Below are 20255 nucleotides of genomic sequence, written 5' to 3' on the forward strand. Positions count from 1 at the left end.
TACTGAACTTTGCCAAGGAAACCTCTGATCTGCCTTTCTGTCTTCGGCGGCTGCATTTCTTGAATTGCCTTGATCTTCTGCGGGTCCACTTCGATCCCTCTTTCGCTGACCATAAACCCCAAGAGTTTCCCTGACGTAACGCCAAATACACATTTACTCGGGTTCAGACGAAGCTGATACTTCCTGATCCGCTCAAAAAACTTTCTCAGGGCAACAGTGTGCTCAGGCCGAGTCTTCCCCTTTACGATCATGTCATCAACGTAAACTTCAACCTCTTTGTGAATCATATCATGAAGAAGAGTCGTGGCGGCTCTCTGATATGTAGCACCAGCATTTTTCAAGCCAAACGGCATCACTCTGTAGCAATATGTACCCCACTGAGTGATGAACGCTGTCTTCAACATGTCTTCAGGTGCCATTTTAATCTGATTGTACCCTGAGAATCCATCCATAAAGGATAAAAGAGCATGCCCAGCAGTGTTATCCACCAGGAGATCAATGCTTGGAAGAGGAAAGTCATCTTTAGGACTTGCTTTGTTTAAATCTCTAAAATCAACACACATTCTGACTTTCCCGTCCTTTTTGGGCACCGGTACTATGTTAGCGAGCCATTCAGGATATTCCACCACCTGGATGAATTTTACTTCTAACAATTTCTTCACTTCTTCATAGACTTTCAACTCCCATTCTGTTTTGAGCTTTCGGAGTTTTTGCTTCTTTGGCTTAGCACCAAGGATTAAGGGTAATCTGTGCTGGACGATTTCCTCACTTAATCCTGGCATATCATCGTAAGACCAAGCAAAAACTTCTTTGAACTCTTTAAGCAGGGTGATCAATTCCTTGCGTTCTTCAGGGGATAAAGTTTTGCCAATCTTTATTTCCTTAATTGAGGTTTCATCACCAATATTCACAGTTTCAACTTCCTCATCAAGTGGTTTTGCTCGGCGACTCTCCTCCTGTTGGATCATATGTCTGATTTCAGGGGGAGTTTTGTCGGCATCCTCATCAGAGGGGGAGTCTTGATTGTTATTATTAAGATTATCAGATTTTATAGCAGATTCAGCAGATGAAATAGAGACAGGAATGTACTCAAAAGAAGAATCCTTCATTTCATTGAAATTTGAATCATATACATCAACAGACGAATTACCCTCATCGGGGGGTACAATGAACTTTGGACTCATTTTTACAGACTCGATGGAAATGTTGACACCTGCGTCAACTGACTCAGAACTATAAAAGGAAACAGCAACAGATGCTTTATTATGAACAGACTCCAACTCAATCTCGCTTGAAAAGGAAGAAACGTCGCCGATCTTAGGTGAATGGTCCTCTATGGTACCTGCATCAAAAGACTCATTAGAAGATATAGACTCTAAATCAAACCCGGAGACTGACACGTATTTATGGACGACTGACTCTTCTGAAGGGATTCGTTTGTACTGGAAAATAACCTGGGGTAGGACTTGAGAAGTCCAGTTAGTCAGAGGTTCCTCAGCCGGGGTGATAAGACGAGTTGGGTCAAGTATCAGCGGGCTCCTGCCAATCACGGCCACAGTCTGTGACCCTTCTTGGAAAAGTGAATTCAGAAGACTCGGCTCTATGTGCTCTGTCCAATCAGCCTCAGACTCTGTCTCTACAATCTGCATACCCACTGGCTCATCTTCTAGCTCAAGATCGAAGAAAATCTCAAACCCCGGAAGCATCTGACCTGTGCTCTCATCCAACCAAAACTCTGCAAAGCCACAGAAAGGAAAGGCTGCGCCTTCTTTTCGGAATCGACCGTTCATTTTCAAATCAATGGGTGCCATTGGTAGCCCCAAGCCCCGACGACGGTTTTCTGCCCATTTCAGCATCAACTGCTTCATCTCTACAATTTCCTTCTTTGTAGGCTTGTAACCCAGTCCGAACAAACCATTGAATGTTTTGAACACAGGAAACTCGGTCAAACCTTGATGATATTTGCCTAACCCGGCGCCTGGCATATAGCCCTGTCGGCGAATCATTCTGATGACATTCGAATTTGTACTGGTCAGGAAACAAATTTCCTCATTCAAAGCCTCTTTGAAAGTGATCGTAGTTACCTCTAGTGAAAACCCCGTCAAATTGACATCTTTGGATCTTTCCCCAGTTATGTCCGGAGTGATCTGCCCTATCTCGAGATCAGGATCCCCCTTTACTGTTATCACTCTGTTCCTGCGAATGAACTTCAGTTTTTGGTGGAGAGTAGACGGAACAACCCCGACCTTGTGCATCCAAGGACGGCCAAGCAACAGTAAGAATGAAGCCTTAATATCTAAGACTTGAAATTCTACCTCAAAGTCTTCTCCGCCAATCTGTATCTCAGTGACCAAAGTCCCGATTACATCTCGGCGAGTGCCATCATATGCTAGAATACCCTGCTCGGATGGAATAAAATTCTCAGGACTGAACCCCAGGGTTGCTGCGGTGCTTAATGGGCAAACATTCAGTGCAGAGCCGTTGTCAACCAACACCTCTGGCACCTTCTTCTTGTTACAGAAGACTGTGATTTTAAGAGGCTTAGTATGGTCTCGGCCCTCAGGAGGTAAATCGTCATCAGCGAATGACAATGTTTTCGCAGCTCTGGCCATGGCTACGAGACTGACAAGCTCGTCAGGTGAGGTATTAACAGAAACTTGTGCTGCATTAAGCTCTTGAAGGACTAGCTTTCTGTGCTTCGATGAGGCCATTAGTAAACCCCATACCGAGATATTAGCCTGAGTCTTCTTCAGCTGCTTTAACAGGCTCTCATCTTCTTCGTCTGCGCTCACTTTATTCTGCCTCTGATTTTCTGAGTTTCTTGCAACCCCTGCCGGGTTTTCTACACTCAATTCTGGTGGTTTGAACACTCGCCCACCTCGGGTCATGTGACGCATCTCGTTACACTGATCATCCAGCAATAGCAGTTCGTCTTCGTCCGTTCTGAAAACATAAGGTGCATTACTGACATCCTCTTCAAAGTCCTCCATCCTTAGAACATAGGTGGCTTCCTTTGCTTCTTCCAGACCAACATTCTGAAGCGCATATGACTGGGCTGAAGATGACTCAGCGAGTTCAGCATCGTCAAACGACAGCACATAAGGTTCTTTTTCTCTGAATTCTCTGAGCTCTTCATCGTCAAAGTTCAAAACATATGTTTTATCAGATGTAATAGCGCAAATGAGAGCAGAGGGATCAAGGATGGGCTCATCTACAAAGATAGCGTTTGTAGTGGGAGGAGCAACAGCACGGTGGTTGGGGAGAGGATTCTGAGTGATATTCGGCCTTTCAACTGCAAGCTCATCTTTATCGATCATGTTCTGAATCGCGTGCTTCAAGGCCAAACAGTTCTCAGTCATGTGTCCCGGGCCCCTGTGATATTCACAGTATTGATCCCTTCTCCAGTTTCCGGGCAGCGGATTAGGTACAGGTTTGACATCCGGAAGTCTGATCTTCTTGTCTCTGATCAACTTCTTAAGTATCATGGGCAGTGGAAATGGTAATGGGTCAAACTGCCTGAACTGCTTCGTCACCATTGGTCTAACAACTTCATCAACAGGCTTGGTCACTGGTCTGGTATAACTGACTGCTTGTACTTCCTTCGGTTGGATCATAGGCCTCTTCCCCTCTCGGACATCAGATAGCGTTTTGGCTCGGAGGCCCTTAGCAATAGCATCCTCGATCTGGGTGCCGGTCTTAATCAAATGATCGAAATTCTGATAGTGCTGCGGCGCCATGAAGTGAAAGTACTGCGGGGACAAGCTCTTGAGGACCAACTTTATCTGGTCTTCCTCTGACATTCTATGGCTCAGTTGGGCAGACTTGCGCCTCCAGCGCCTAATGAAAGATGTGAATGTCTCCTGAGGATTCTGCTTCAACAGCTTCAGATCTCTTTTAGTGACCTCGATCCCTTCCTCCATGGAGAATTGTTCTACGAATCGGTTAGAGATTTCTTCTAATGTCCTAATCTCTTCTGGTTTCAACCTCAAAAACCATCTTTTGGCTACCCCTATAAGAGACATAGGAAACAAATGAGCCATCTGCTCTCGACTTAAGCCATGCTGCTGGGAAAGAGTGATGAACCATCTGACGTGGTTTCTCGGACACCCAGTTCCATCATATTTGTCATAGTCTGGTGCCTTGAACTTAGGCGGGAATATGGCATTAGGGGACATCAGAAATTCAGAAATATCGAATCCCTTGGACGCTTGAACCTTCATGCTCTCAATGTCACGAGCCATCTTCTCATACTTATCGAACAACTCATTCTCCTTGTTAACCGGAGGGACAAAGTATTCCCCAGCATATTGCTCATCTTTTAGATCGATCTCTACGGGAGAGATGACTGGTCTGGTGAGGTTAGGAGATGTGGCCGGAGGAGGCTGAATGGCGGGATCTTTAGAAGTAGAGACCTTTTGAGTACTCTGGTCTTTTAGATGAGTCACCTCATCTTTCAACCCTGCTATATCTCGACACATATTTCTCAACATTTCCTGTATAGTTATCATGGGGTCCACTGGATCATTAGCCATTTGGTTGACTTCAAAAGAACCTGACAACTCTGGTGAAGATGGTAAAGGTGCTGTTGGTGACACAGTGGGATCAAAGTGACGAACAAGTCTAGATATTGAGGTAGGTCTAGACCAGGTAGGTTTAGCTTGGGTGCCCTTTTTTGAAGCGATGGTTGCTATCTTTCAGAATCCTGATTGGAAGTTAACATACTAGATCAATAATCATGAGATAAAGATTCTGAACAAATAGAGAAAAGAGTAATCTTGAAATACATCAACGGGTATGTTAATTTGGAAAGAATCCTCAATCTATTCCTTAAGGGTATAACCGTTCTTCTTTTGGGAATGAAAGAGTCAGGAACGATAAACATCCCTAATCAAAATAAGTTTCGATCTCAGCAACGATCATGCACTCAAAGAATACAGGTGAGATCAAACTTTTTCATCAATGATTTCGATATGATCCAGAGGTAAAAGATATATGATAGGTAAACATTGATCAATGAAAAATCAATGGCTCAGATAATAGACCATGGCCATAAGAATGACAAAAGTCGGGTCAAGGACCAGATCTAAAATCTGAATGATGGATATCAACAACAAGATGAGATCAAGATGAGATGAGATAGCATAAGATTGCTTTCAACAGATGGATCATGAATGACTAATCCTATGAGATCTTTGGAAATGAATGGGATTTACATCCTAACCCCAAAGGAAAAGTTTTTTAATTTTCGCACATTTTATCAGTGTTACCTGAAGGCATCAACCCTAACCCTAATCTAGCGGAGTGGAGAGAGGATCTCGACTCATGACTTTGTTTGTGTACCTAGGACCGATCGTAGCCATTGAAAGATGGACTACGGCCTAATCTAGACACAAATGGGTAGGATATCCTAAACTAGGCTCACACACACAATTGGGTAAGATATCCTAAACTAGGCTCACACACGTGATGCACATGTGTTCGTATACTACATGCATGTGTGGGTTAATCTAGGGGTAAGGCCAAGAGTTCCCTTAGCGCGAATCCATGTTCGATATACTGTACCAGTGTCCGGCGTATCAGTACGTGAACAAGAGATCCGTTTACGTACCATAAAGGTACTAGGCTAAGGGTGGAATGCTTCTCTAGCACAGAGGCACCAGGTGATGAAATCCCAGTCAACCATGCTAGATAACACTCCGGGTTCCTAAAATAGGACGTGTGTGCATGTGAGATGCAGGGGTTTAGATGAAAGTGATGTAAGTGTGTGCAATAAGTTCGCGCAATCTATGATGCCTTCAGGTTTTGTTAGATTAAGTTTGAGTAAATGTGATGAGAAAATAAAGCATACAAACTAATCTAACAAGCATAAAAGAGATAGAGTTTTCATGAGCCAGTTGAAATAGATTCAAATGAGTTATCCTTTGGAATTGTAATGAAGTTAGGTGGTCCCCAGCAGAGTCGCCAGTCTGTGGGACCCGATCCCGCGAGAGGGGTGGTGGCGCGAGAGCCGCCACGCACTATCTCTTGGTCTCTCGTACCCACGCGATTGGCGTGTGCCTTTTATTATTAATTTTAATTCATCTTTTATGTGAACTTGGGATCACTAAGGCAATCCGAATTCCACACAAAAGAGACTGACAGAGTCGCCACCTAGATGTGGGATCTAGGACCCATAATTAACCAGAAATCTAGACTCACTACCTGGTTACAAGAATGGAAGGTATGGGGATTTATCAACCACATGCACCATTCCTGCCCGATAATCGGTCTTCAATTCCAAAAGTTAACTCTTTTAAATTCATTTTTAATGGCTCATTCAACTCTCTTGTTAATGTGCTATCTATGTGACATGCATCCTATGATCTAATTTCAATGTGAATCCTAAATGTGTATCTTGATTTCTTAATTGGTTTGGATTCAATCTAAGTGAAAGTTCTCCTAAAATTCTAATTTCATGGAAAATCCTAAGTGATTTGATTGTTTCAACAGTTTTAAAAGTGATTAGCCCGAGTCCTCAGATGGTCTGGTATTCATCCAAAGAAGCCTACGTATCCCCGCCTCCACGAGAATCAAGGCAACGTAGTTCTTCGCGCCTATTCTAAGTTATGATGCCTAAGACACCTAGCCCTCTATCCTAAACTCGATCTAAAAGACCGGACCAATTATTAAAGTTTATTGTACGATTATTTAAATTCCAGTGAATTGTGAATTTTAGGACACCCTATATGCCCTAACTAAATGCAGATTAGCCCTACGCTGATGCAGGTGGTTCTTACAACCTATGTGTGACTAGGCTGTATTTCCTAAGGAAAACCAAGGGTGGACTAGCGTATCCTACTCTAGTCATCACTCGGCGATGTGGATCGCCAACTGACCGGACGGAGGCGCTCCTATAACTCTAGGACAGACCTCTAACTCTAAAACAAGCACACAGCAAACAATCAATCAAACAACCTATCAAAAGAAAAACCCTAACTCTAAAATTCTCTATCGAGGAGAAACTCCTAACTCTAGAGGAAGGTCTTTTGAAAACAATATTTTAAAGGTTTTTGAAGAAGGTTTAAAACGTTTATTTACAAAAAAAGTTTGGCTGGACTTGGGATGTAAATCCCAAGCTGCACTACGTACCTCGGAAGAGGATCAAGCCAACGTAGTTCGAAAACGAACTCTCAAACTACGCTTCTAAAAGAAACACTCACACTTCAGATTTTTTAAGGTTTTTTTATATTTTCAAATGTTTTTGATATTTTTAAAGTTTTCAAATGTTTTTGAGTTTTAAATTTCTAATGTTTTTGGATTTTAAAGCTTTTTCAATGCTCAGGACCTTTAGATGTTTTCAATCTTAAAGGGAACACGCAAGAACAACCACAAACTAGGGCAAAGCCCTAAATCCAAAAGGGGAAACCCCGAACAAACAACTAACGTCTCAAAGAGACGAACCATAACAAGAAAGATAGCGTCCCAAGAAGAGAGAAAACGATCCAAGATCCCAAGCAAGCAAAGCTCTAATAAGACTGAGTTAGCCTCTAATTAAAACGAAGTAATCAACAACTCTAAAGGAGAAACTCCTAACTAAAAATATTAAAGAAGGGTACAAATGAGCAAATGAGTCAATGACTCTCTAATAGCGGTGGAAAAACGAGTCAAAGACTCCACTGATAACAACTAAAGGATAGACGAGTCAAAGACTCCCTAAAAGAGATGGAAACACAAGTCAAAGACTCACTGACAACAACATCACACAAACAAATGAGTCAAAGACTCTTATATGAGGCAAAGCATGCCTCCTATGGGTACACCAATTTCGGCCCAGAATGGCATCCAAGGGAGGGAATCGTGCGCTCTTTCCTTGCGCAATTTAATACTTAGGTTATAGCATCTTATTGCCTGGCAGATCTCAGGATTTCCGTGGACAGTAACCTCGGAGCCAATAACATGTTATAGCTTAAATATCTAAATTGTCAAAGATTGGTTGCAATTGGGATACGATTATGGATGCACTGGCCATTTTTCGAGGGAAATCTAAAGACCCTAAGATTTCTGTTTCAATGGATTAATGAGTTAACATGTGACAGAGATTTAAGGTTCTTTAGAAATTTTCAGATGATTTTCAATTAATTTCGGATTTTCAATGGATTTTATCAATTTTAAACATATGAGTGTTTTTACAAGTGAAACTGTAGCAAACGAATTCGAAATGAATCAAAATTTCTACAGCAGTAAGATGGGTATCCATGCAGCTTACGGGATGAATTTTGTGGATTTGTACATTAAGCTCATATTTAATTTTGATTTAACAACAATAAGACCAGATTGCAAAAATAACACAGAAACTACTAGAAATAGAAATCTAAATTCCATGAAATTTCTACATTAGTAAGATATAAGTGAAAATAGCATGCTGTAAGATTTCCATGAATTTAGAAAACTATTTACTATCAGTTTCGGATTTTTTAAATTTCAAACCAGATTATGAATTAACACTACAGCTCATATGAAACAAGATCAAAATCACTTGAAAATTTTACAGAAGCAAGAAGTATAGAATTTAAGACTACTGTAAAAATTTGGAGAATTGTATCTGTGATTTGACATCAGTAACAATTCTCCCAAAATCTGATAATTTTCAAAGAATGCATAAAATAATATACCAAACAAAATCCAAAAATTCTCACAAATTCATGGTAGAATGTATCATTATCATATTATTTTCCCACGAAATTTCATTATTTGTGGAATCTGTTTAGTATATCTTTTAGTTTTCTTTGTTAAAAATCATGCAAAAATCCGAAAATATACCAAATAATTCTAAAAAATTCCGAAAACAGTGTACCTACCTGTGATGAGTTCCTCGCCGAATCCAAGAGCCAAAGAAATCCAAAAATCCGGCCGACGTGCGATCCGCTCCGCTTCCTTCTTTGTTTTTATATTTTCCTCTCTCTCTTTCTCTCTTATTTTCTCTCCCTCTCTTCCTTTTTTTTTTGTTCTCCTCTTTTTTTTTTTTCTTCTTTTTTTTTCCCCTCTTCCTTCTCCCCTCCTTTTTTTCTCTCATCACCTCTCTTTATATAGTGAAAAACTTAGTGGAGAGGTGGAAATAAATAATGAGAATGGTGGGTGTGGTGGAGAATAATGGAATATATAATGGTAATGGTGGGAATGGTGGTGGGAATAATGGAATATATAATGGTAATGGTGGGAATGGTGGTGGGGATAATGGAATATATAATGGTAATGGTGGGAATGGTGGTGGGAATAATGGAATATATAATGGTAATGGTGAGAATGGTGGTGGGGATAATGGAATATATAATGGTAATGGTGGGAATGGTGGTGGGGATAATGGAATGTATAATGGTAATGGTGGGAATGGTGGTGGGGATAATGGAATATATAATGGTAATGGTGGGAATGGTGGTGGGAATAATGGAATATATAATGGTAATGGTGGGAATGGTGGTGGGAATAATGGAATATATAATGGTAATGGAGATAATGGTGTTATTTTAAAGGGAAAAATGAAGTTGGTGGAAATGGTAGAGAAAGTTAAGTCATGCTAATGGTGAGTCCCACTTTGTGGGTTCCGCACAAGCGGGTCCCACATCAGCGGGTCCCACACAAGCGGGTCCCACACAAACGGGTCCCACACCAGCGGGTCCCATATCAGCGGGTCCCACACAAACGGGTCCCACACCAGTGGGTCCCACATTCTCTTTTGCTCGGATTCTCATGAATAACCCTTCTCAATATTCAACAGAAAAATACGAAACATGGCGGAAACGACCAAAAATATTTAGAAATGTAACAAACGGACGCGGAAAGGAAAGACATTGGAAAACCGATGGAAAAACCCTAATTTCTTAAGGCAGAGCAAAATGGGGTGTCTACACGTCCAAGCATAGCGAACTTGGGTCCGGTCAAAATGGGGTGTCTACATATACGAAGCAGCTTCAATCCATTTCGTAAAATAATCAATCGCGACCAGAATGTATTCATGTCCGCTTCGAAGATCTTGGATAAACCTTCCCAATTATATCAATTCCCCAGACTGAAAACGGCTACGGCGAAGTCAAAGAGTGCAGCTCCGAAGCAGGGACATGAATAAGATTTGTATAAATTTGACACTTATGGCATTTCTTCACAAATGGGAAGCAGTCTGCTTCCATTGTGGGCCAATAGAATCCAAGTCTCAAAATCTTTCTTGACAACATTTCCCCATTCATATGAGGTCCACAAACTCCCTCATGTGTCTGCTCAATAAGCACTACAGCTTTGTCTTCTTATACACACAAGAGTTGTATGCCATCAAATGACCTTATGTACAGCTCTTCACCACAAATAACGAAGTTGGCAGCCAACTTTTGAAGAGTCTTCCTCTCTTTGCTTGAAGCTTCTGAAGGATGTCCCTTTCCTGAAATAAAGTTTCTGATATCTATGCACCAAGGCTTCCCATCTGACACCTAGCTGAAATCTCTATAGCATTCACATGCGCAGGAGCCCACTGAAGTCTGACAACTAGTGGCTGAACCTCCATTGATACAGAAATATCTAACATCGAGGCCAAAGCAGCCAAAGCATCAGCAAAATGATTTCTGGTCCTTGACAAGTGAGTGAATGTGATGTTTTTGAACTTCCTGACCAAAGATTCCAAATATGTATTATAAGGGATCAACTTATTTTCTCGAGTTTTCCATTGCCCATTAATCTGGCAAATAATCAAGATAGAATCCCCAAACACATCAATGTCTTGAATCTGCAAAGCCAAGGCTGCCTCAAGTCCAGCGATACAAGCTTCATATTCGGCCATATTGTTCGTGCATTCAAACTGCAGCTTGGTAGAAACAGGAATATACTTCTTCCGAGGGGATATAAGCACAACTCCTACTCCCTGTCCTCGATTGTTGACAGCTCCATCAAAGTACATAAGCCACTTAGTACTCGAAGTCTCTTCTTCAACATCCATGATTTCTTCATCAGGAAAATCTACCTTGAGAAAAACATTCTCTTCAACAGGTGCATTAGCGAACTGCTCAGCAACAATACGCCCCTTAACTGATTTCTAAGTGACATAGGTGATGTCGAACTCAGATAACAACAACAACCATCTTGTAGTCCTTCCTGTAAGGGCGGGTTTCTTAAACAAGTACTTTAACGGATCCATCCGTGATAGCAAAAGAACCTTGTTTGATAGCAGATAATGTCTAAGTCTCTGGGTAGCCCAAACTAATGCTAGACATGTTTTCTCCAAAACGGTGTACTTTAATTCATACTCCAACATCTTCTTACTAATGTAGTAGATAGGCTTCTCCTTTTTAGAATCTGGATCCTGTTGAGCAAGCATGCAACCCATCGCTGTATCTGTGATAGACAAGTACAACAACAATGGCTGGCCTGGAATGACAGGTGATAGAACAGGTGGCAAGGATAGCATTGCTTAACTTTTTCAAAGGCCTCCTGACACTCTTCATTCCATTTCTTCGAGGAATTCTTCTTCAGAAGCTTGAAAATAGGCTCGCATGTCATCGTCAGATGTGTTATGAACCTTCTTAGATACTGAACTTTGCCAAGAAAACCTCGGATTTGCTTTTCTGTCTTCGGCGGCTGCATTTCTTGAATCGACTTGATCTTTTGCGGGTCCACTTTGATCCCTCTTTCGCTGACCATAAACCCTAGGAGCTTTCCTAATGTAACACCAAAGACGCACTTACTCGGATTTAGTCGAAGCTGATATTTCCTGATCCGCTCAAAGAACTTTCTCAGGGCAACAACGTGCTCAGGTCGAGTCTTGCCTTTTACAATCATGTCATCTACATAGACTTCGACCTCTTTATGAATCATATCGTGAGGAAGAGTTGTAGCAGCTCTCTGATATGTAGCACCAGTATTTTTCAGATCAAATGGCATAACTTTGTAGCAATAAGTACCCCATTGAGTAATGAACGCTGTCTTCATCATGTCTTCGGGCGCCATCTTAATCTGATTGTAGCCTGAGAACCCATCCATAAAGGATAGAAGAGCATGCCCAGCTGTATTATCAACCAGGAGATCAATGTTTGGAAGAGAAAAGTGATCTTTAGGACTTGCCTTGTTCAGGTCTCGAAAATCGACACACATTCGAACTTTCCCGTCCTTTTTGGGCACCGGTACAATGTTTGCAAGCCATTCCGGATATTCAACAACTTGAATAAATTTTACTTCTAACAGCTTCTTTAGTTCTTCATAAACTTTCAACTCCCATTCAGTTTTGAGTTTTCAGAGTTTTTGCTTCTTTGGCTTAATACCAGGGATTAAGGGTAAGCGATGCTGAACAATTTCCTCACTTAATCCTGGCATGTCATCGTATGACCAAGCAAAAACTTCCTTGAACTCCTTAAGTAGGGTGATTAATTCCTCGCGTTCTTCAGGAGATAAAATCTTGCCAATTCGAATCTCCCGGATCAAGGTTTCATTACCTATATTCACAGTTTCAATTTCCTCTTCGAGTGGTTTTGCTCGGCGACTCTCCTCCTGTTGAATCATGTGTTTAATTTCAGGGGGAGTGTCGTCGGCATCCTCATCAGAGGGGGAGTCTTGATTGTTATTATTAAGATTATCAGATTCTGAAGCAGAAACATTAGAAACAAAAGTAGAGACAGGAATGTACTCAGAAGAAGAATGCTTTATTTCATTGAATGTTGAATCAAGTACATCAAATGATGAATTACCCACATCGGGCTTTACAATAGACTCTTGAAACACATTTACAGACTCAACGGATATATTGACGCTTGTGTCAATTGACTCTGGACTATGTAAGAAAATAGTATCAGACACTTTATCAGAAACAATTTCTATCTTATCCTCGCTAGAAAAAGAATAACCATCACCGACCTCAGGAGACTCGATCTTTATAGTACCTGCATCAAAAGAATCGTTAGAATAAACAGACTCCAAACCAGACTCAGAGACTGACGCATACTTACAGACAACTGACTCTTTTGAAGGGATACAATTGTATTGGAAAGTAACCTGGGGTATGACCTGAGAGGTTCAGTTAGTCAACAGTCCCTCTGCCGGGGTGATTAAGTGAGTAGCATTCATAATCAATGCACTCTGCTCAATGACAGAAACAATCTGGGGCTCCTCATGAAACAACGAACCCAGAAGGCTCGGCTCTATACGTTCTGCCCAATCAGTTTCTGGTTCAAACTCTGTGATCTGTACACTTGTCAGCTCATCTTCTAACTCCAGATCAAAGAAAATTTCGAACCCTGGCAACCTCAGCCCTGTATTCTCATCTAGCCAAGTCTCGGCAAAGCAACAGAAAGGGAAATCTACACCCTCTTTTCGGAACCGGCCATTCATTGTCAAATTAATCGGCGCCATTGGTAATTCTAACCCTCTTCGGCGACACTCTATCCATTTCAACATCAATTGTTTCATTTCTTTAATTTCTTTCTTAGTAGGCTTGTATCCCAGTCCGAACAAACCATTGAATGTTTTAAACATGGGAAACTCAGTCAAACCCTGATGATATTTGCCCAAACCGGCACCTGGTATGTACCCCTGTCGGCGAATCATCTTTATAACATTCGAGTTTGTACTGGTCAGGAAACAAATTTCCTCATTCATAGCTTCCTCAAAGGTGATTGCAGTCACTTCAAGAGAAAAACCAGTCAAACTAATATCATCAGCCTTTCCCACAACCAGGGCTTGAGTAATCTGCCATACTTCAAGATCTGGATCTCCCTTCACAGTTATCACTCGATTTTTATGAATAAATTTCAGTTTTTGGTGAAGAGTAGACGGAACAACCCCGACCTTGTGCATCCACGGACGACCGAGTAGCAACAGAAACGAAGCTTTGATATCTAAGACCTGAAACTCTATTTCAAATTACTCTCCTCCAATCTGTATTTCTAAGACCAAAGTTCCGATCACATCCCTGCGAGTGCCATCATACGCTAAAATTCCCTGCTCAGATGGGATAAAATCCTCAGGACCAAATCCAAGGGTTGTCGCAGTACTCAGCGGGTAGACATTCAATGCAGAGCCATTGTCGACCAACACCTCTGACACCTTTTTCTTATTGCAAACGACTGTGATTTTCAAAGATTTGGAGTGGTCTCGGCCCTCAAGAGGCAGGTCATCATCAGTGAAAGATAAGATCTTAGACGCTCTTGTCATGGCGACCAAGCTCACCAACTCATCAGGAGTGGTGTCAATAGAGATTTGCGCTGAGTTAAGCTCTCGAAGGACTAGCTTTCTGTGCTTGGATGAGGCCATGAGCAAACCCCATACTGAGATATTAGCCCGAGTCTTTTTCAGCTGTTTCAGCAAATTCTCATCTTCTTCGTCAACGCTGACCTTATTCTGCCTTGTATTTTTTGCATTTCTTGCAACTTTTGCAGGATTTTCTACACACAATTCCTGAGGTTTGAATACACGTCCGCCGCGGGTCATGTGACGCATCTCGTCACACTGGTCATCTAATAACAATAGCTCATCATCTTCCATACGGAAAACATATGGTGCTTTACTATTTTTTGCTTCTTTGAAATCCTCAGCCCTCAGGACATACGTAGCTTTCTTTGCATTTCTGGCACTGTCAGTCTGAAATACACAAGACTGAGACGAAGACGACTCATCAAATTCGTCGTCATCGAAGGAAATTACATAATGCTCCTTTTTTACCGCTTTCAGCTCCCCCTCGTCAAACTTCATCATATAGGTTTTTTCTGTGGTAATGGCACAAATGAGGGTTGACGGATCAAGCAAAGATTCATCAGTGAATATGGCATTGGTAGTAGGAGGAGGCATAGCATGATGGTTAGGAAGCGGGTTCTGAGTAACATTCGGTCGCTCAACTGCAAGCTCGTCCTTGTCAATCATATTCTGGATTGCATGCTTCAAGGCCAAACAATTTTCGGTCGGGTGCCCCTGACCTTTGTGATATTCACAGTATTGATCCATCTTCCAGAATGTTGGTAAGGGAGTGGGTGGAGGTTTAATATCCGAGAGCCGGATCTTCCTATCTTTCATCAGCCTCTTGAGTATCATTGTTATAGGATACAGAAGAGGATCAAACTTCCTGTCAAAGTTACCTCTCCTTGGTGCCCTCGCAGCTTCTATAACAACTCTGGCCGCAGGCCTGGTGTAACTGACAGCATGAACCTCCTTGGGCTGAATTACAAGCCTTTTACCCTCTCGGATCTCAGAAGAAACTTTTGCTCTCAGACCCTTTGCTATAGCATCCTCCGTCTGAGTACCAGTCTTGATCAGATGGTCAAAACTCGGATAATGCTGCGGCGCCAAGAAATGAAAGTAATGAGGAGACAAACTCTTCAGAACTAACTTTATCTGATCTGATTCGGACATTCTCTGCTTAGTTGGGCAGATTTACGTCTCCAACGCCTGATAAAGTAAGTAAAGGTCTCCTGAGGACCTTGCTTCAGCTGCTTTAGGTTTCTCTTCATGACCTCAATGCCTTCTTCCATTGAGAACTGCTCTATCAGTTTCTCAGAGATATCTTCCAAGGTTCTCACCTCTTCCGGCTTCAGCCTTAAAAACCACTTCTTTGCAATTCATGTCAAAGAGATCGGGAACAACTGGGCCATCTGTTCACGGCTTAGACCATATTGCTGGGATAGAATGATAAACCATCTCATGTGATTACGCGGACACCCGGTTCCATCATGCTTATCATAATCAGGAGCTTTAAAGTTTGGCGGGAAAGATACTGTCGAAGACAGTATTAACTCAGAGACATCAAATTTCTTTGGCCCCTGCAACTTCATCTGCTCCATTTCATGAGCCAATTTGCCAAACTTCTCAAACATTTCTTTTTCTCTATCGACCCTTGGAGCACAATACTCTGCAGCGTATTGTTCATCATCTAAATCTACCTCAAAAGGAGAGATAGCGGGCCTATTCAACTTTGGAGATGCAGCATGAGGAGGTGGAAGTATGTGACCTCTAGATGCTGAAGCCTTATCACTCATTTGAGTTTTCATGTTTGCCATTTCCTCCTTCATTCCTGCTATGTCCTGAGTGAGGTTTTTCATCATCTCTTGCATACTCAACAGAAGGTCAGTCGAGTCAGCCATTTGGTTTACTTCAAAGGAACCTGAAGACTCTGGTGAAGATGGTAAAGGTATTGTTGATGACACAGGGGAATCAAAGTGACGAACAAGTCTAGACACTGAGGTAGGTCTAGACCAGGTAGGTATGACCTGGATGTCCTTTTTTGGAGCGATGGTTGCTATCTTTCAGAATCCTGTTTGGAAGTTAACAAACTAGATTAAATGATTGACAAATGAAATAAGATAGTTTGCACCAATAGAGAGAAAAGAAAAACAAACATCCTTTGTATTGACTATATTGATAGGTTACAATGCCAGTGATTGGTTACATATAGAATGATGAAACTATGGATCGCTGACTGTCTATAACATGTATTAAGTAAAATTCTTTTCTTTATATTTTCATCTATAATGAAATCAGATTTACAATATTTGACTCTGATTATATTCAAGTAAAACAAATGAAGACAATAAAGAAATGATAGTCTCAGGCCGAAGATCCTCAAAGCTCTGCATCCGAGCTCTTTTGCCTGCAAGCTTCCCCGGTAACTCCCCACGTCGGACCTTAGATGTTAAGGCAAACCTCTTTTAGCTACGATGGACTAAATGAGATCAGGAGATAATTTTTCACACAAAGGAGGTGTTACAGTTCCGGGAGGACAAGGATATCTCGTGATCTGATGAAGCAAACGGATTGGTGCATAAAAGGTTGACTTTTCTAAACCCATAAGATACACAAAGGGATACGGGTAAGTGCTAGTGATAACTTGCAAGCAAGAATGACTCACACAACAAAACTGAGTTTCCTCCACATGCTGAAACCAATTATGCCGCTCATCAATGGATTGCGATTGGTTGGCCATTGGTTGCCAGGATGAGAAATCCTTCAGGGTGTACTTATCATGGCTTTTTGGCTGGAGGATAGTGAGCTTTTCACAAAGCCATACGTACAGTAATTTTACACATCCAAAGAAATTATCATGAACCTCCTAACGAGCAATAAGGTCCAGTCCGGAGAAAGATTCCGCGAGTGTGGTGGGAACAGGATTCCTTCCTTCATTGATTTGATCCACCACAGCTAACAGGGCCAAAGGAGCATTATAAGAATCTCCACGAAGCACATAACGTGCGAAGACACCAAAAATCAAAGCATTACGTCGACAACTCTGAAAACGGGAGTCAGTAGGGTCAACATTTTTAGAAAAAAGTTTGATGAGGTCCTGGACTCGCACGCCTGTGTCTGTGAGATATGACAGAGCATCAACCGTGAAATTTTTAAACAATTTGCAGAAAAGGGAATGAGGGTCATCTGGACTCAGAGGTTGAACCCAGAGTCCCTCCAATGGGAGCTCCAATAGGACACACCAATCCTCAAAGATAGGACAAAATTCAAAGGAACCAAATCTAAAGACATGAAGAGTAGGATCCCAAAGATTGGTAGCTGCTTGGAGAAATTTCCAGTCTATGCCGAGTATGCTCAAATGATTGAATGTACTAATAAACTTCTCGGCCATACTCCTTTCTGAATGCTCACGCGGAAGATTTTTAAGAGTCTCATTTATCCAACTCCTCAACACATTGTTCGACATGATCAAACCTAACACCCAGACAAGACAAAATCATGAGAGAAAGGAGATATCCATAAACAAATGAAAGGGATAAACTTGATGATCAATTATAGGGGAAGGATACAATCTGGGACATTGAATTTTTCATCAAAGATGAGATAACCAATAGATCAGAAAATAGACTGCGGCCATAAAATGACAAAAGTAGGTCGCAAACCGGATCTAAATCTGGCGATGAATATCATCAACTGTGCGATCAAGAGGATCAAAATGATAGACCATGGTCATAAGGATAGCGAATGAGGTATCGGCCAAATCTTAAGACAAAACAGGTAGACAGGTAAGGATCTAATCCTATTGAGCAATGTATACATAAGATGAATTTATGACACAACAAAAGAGCGGATACATAATCACAGGGTAACAAATAAATGGTGACCACGAGAACGATATGTACAGGCCACTAACCTAGTGAAACTGAACGTATACAAATATAACTGATCAAACCATAGGTTCTCATTAGAAATGGGTTCTAAACCAATCAAGACTATACGTTAAAATCCAGACAAAGTAAACTGACTCCAAAGAATAGCAATCATGCTCAAAATATTTTGCAAAAAATTCAGCAGCATAACGGCTAGACAAGAAAATCAAGGTAAGGTAAACTCATGGTTTAACTTACTCTAAAAAATAGCGGTCATGCTTAACATGTTCTGCGAAAAAAAATCGGCAGCATAACGGCTAGACAAGAAAGTCAAGGTAAGGTAGACTCATGGTGTAACTAACTCTAAGAATAGCGGTCATGCTCAAAATATTTTGGATAAAATCCGGCAGCATGACGACGCTAGAAAGGATTCCCAGAACTCAACCAAAGGTATATGAATAACGATGGTAAAATCAGCTCATAATCGGCAGACGAATATGATTATCAGGGAAAAGTAAATGAAGGACTGACCATAGGTGAGAACATATGACTACTGGTCAAATCCTATAACTAACAGATCGAAGGACGGATCATGGCCAAGGTAATGGCAAGCAAAATCCACTGACTAGATCTAGATCTGAATAAAGAATGGATATAACCGATTGAAATGAATAAGGAACTTTAACTAAGAGGAGAACCCTAATATATATAATCAGTATATATATATATATATATTTATATATATATATATATATATATCCTAACCAGGGGCACCAGCCCAAATTCTAATCTAGCTGAGTCAAGGAAGTCTCGACTCATGACAGACTGATGAGTGTGCTAGGACCGTGCTGTAGCCAAATAAAATGAGCTACCCTAGTCTACAAATGGGACAAAGCTCCTAACTCTAGGCTCCACATGTGTAAGCAACACATGTTCGACCCTATATGAATGCAATATACTTATATAAACACGGGTACTTCCTAATTGGATTTCACTAAGTTAGTAAGTATATACATAATATATAAAACAAAGTAGGGTTCCAGACTCAATTTATCGGGTACTATGCATATGAACCATACTTAATATGTATAACACAAGTACACATAGTGTTATACATAGTATGCTTCATTGCTCATCGCATGCTGTAAACACAAGTACACCTAGTGTTTACGGCTGCAGTACTGGCACAGAGTTTGAAAATAGATACAACAGTTCCATCAAGGTAATGACTTCCCAGTCTGGCATGCACTGTATCTATTTTCGTAGAGCCAATAATAATAAAAAACAATGAAAGAAATAAAGAACAAATAATATGATAACATATGATGTGCAGTGTGTGAATCCCTCGTTTTATTTATGCACCTATCTGGTGCCCCTGGATTCTAACGATAGAGTTCCCATTTAAAATGATTTTATCCCAAATTTCTCCAAAGTTAGTAAAAATGGCATTTTATAGAGTTAGGCAATGTTTCAAGAACTGCCCAGCAAAGTCGCCAACCTGTGGACCCCGATCCGATGATGATGAGGAAACGAGTCCCTACATCCTCTAGATCTCTACATGAAAGAGAGCTCTGCCAAGGAATTCTCGAAACGGATGCCACCCTCATAGCATAGCACGAGTGGCGATAAATGAGATACCTCTTGATCCAAGGATAAATTCCTAAACCAAGAGGTACCTAAAATAAACTCAGAGTCGTCATCTATGGATAGGCCATGGAACCCCAAAATCAAATCCTCTGTGTAATGGATAACCATAAATATATATGGGCTCGTGCCTGATTACGAATGGAGAAGGTCCGAAGAGCACCTCCAACTCGTCCGAGTGCAAGCACTTGGTCTCTTATGCCATTTTCATTAACTCCAAAGAATTTTGGGCAAAAATCATGTGAAATGGGAACAAAATATTCCCAGGAAGACGTCTATCTAATCATGCATGACCAGGGGATAAAATAATAAGCACACACAAAATAAAATAAAAGATGTGTCACCTAATGACAACTAGGTTATGAGTGACATGCCTAACTGGTGTCTAAGTTATTGAGAACAAACACATAAATGCTACAGCTAAAGGTATAGGTCTGCACAAGAAAGTAAGAAAACACAACAAAATATACAATATAACAACACAACAAATTCTAAAACTCTAAACGATTTAGCCCGAGTCCTTGGATGGTCTGATGTTCATCCAAAGAAGCCTATGTATCC

At 41.1% G+C, this 20255-nt stretch overlaps 2 protein-coding genes across 2 annotated transcripts; both read right to left on the reverse strand.

The window, feature by feature from the left end:
- Nucleotides 1–1124: 1124 nt before the first annotated feature.
- On the reverse strand, nt 1125–8986 carry LOC143887864 (uncharacterized). Its single transcript, XM_077392124.1, has 3 exons — nt 8838–8986; nt 1455–4702; nt 1125–1342 (listed from the first exon to the last, which is right to left on the reverse strand). The coding sequence occupies exons 2-3, from the start codon at nt 4530–4532 to the stop codon at nt 1334–1336; spliced, it is 3087 nt and encodes a 1028-aa protein (XP_077248239.1). The 5' UTR covers nt 4533–4702; nt 8838–8986; the 3' UTR covers nt 1125–1333.
- A 4886-nt stretch (nt 8987–13872) lies between these two features.
- Nucleotides 13873–15354, reverse strand: LOC143889487 (uncharacterized). Its single transcript, XM_077393721.1, has one exon. It carries the CDS (start codon nt 15352–15354, stop codon nt 13873–13875), a length of 1482 nt encoding a protein of 493 aa, XP_077249836.1.
- Nucleotides 15355–20255: the final 4901 nt, after the last annotated feature.

This window comes from Tasmannia lanceolata, unplaced genomic scaffold (assembly GCF_043159265.1).
Source record: "Tasmannia lanceolata isolate RefF3 unplaced genomic scaffold, GAP_Taslan_0.1 ptg000002l, whole genome shotgun sequence".
Classification (NCBI taxonomy): domain Eukaryota; kingdom Viridiplantae; phylum Streptophyta; class Magnoliopsida; order Canellales; family Winteraceae; genus Tasmannia; species Tasmannia lanceolata.

Coding starts and splice junctions, on each gene's coding strand:
- LOC143887864 (XM_077392124.1), bottom strand. CDS start 4,532: ATGGCTAATGATCCAGTGGACCCCATGATAACTATACAGGAAATGTTG.
- LOC143889487 (XM_077393721.1), bottom strand. CDS start 15,354: ATGTCCGAATCAGATCAGATAAAGTTAGTTCTGAAGAGTTTGTCTCCT.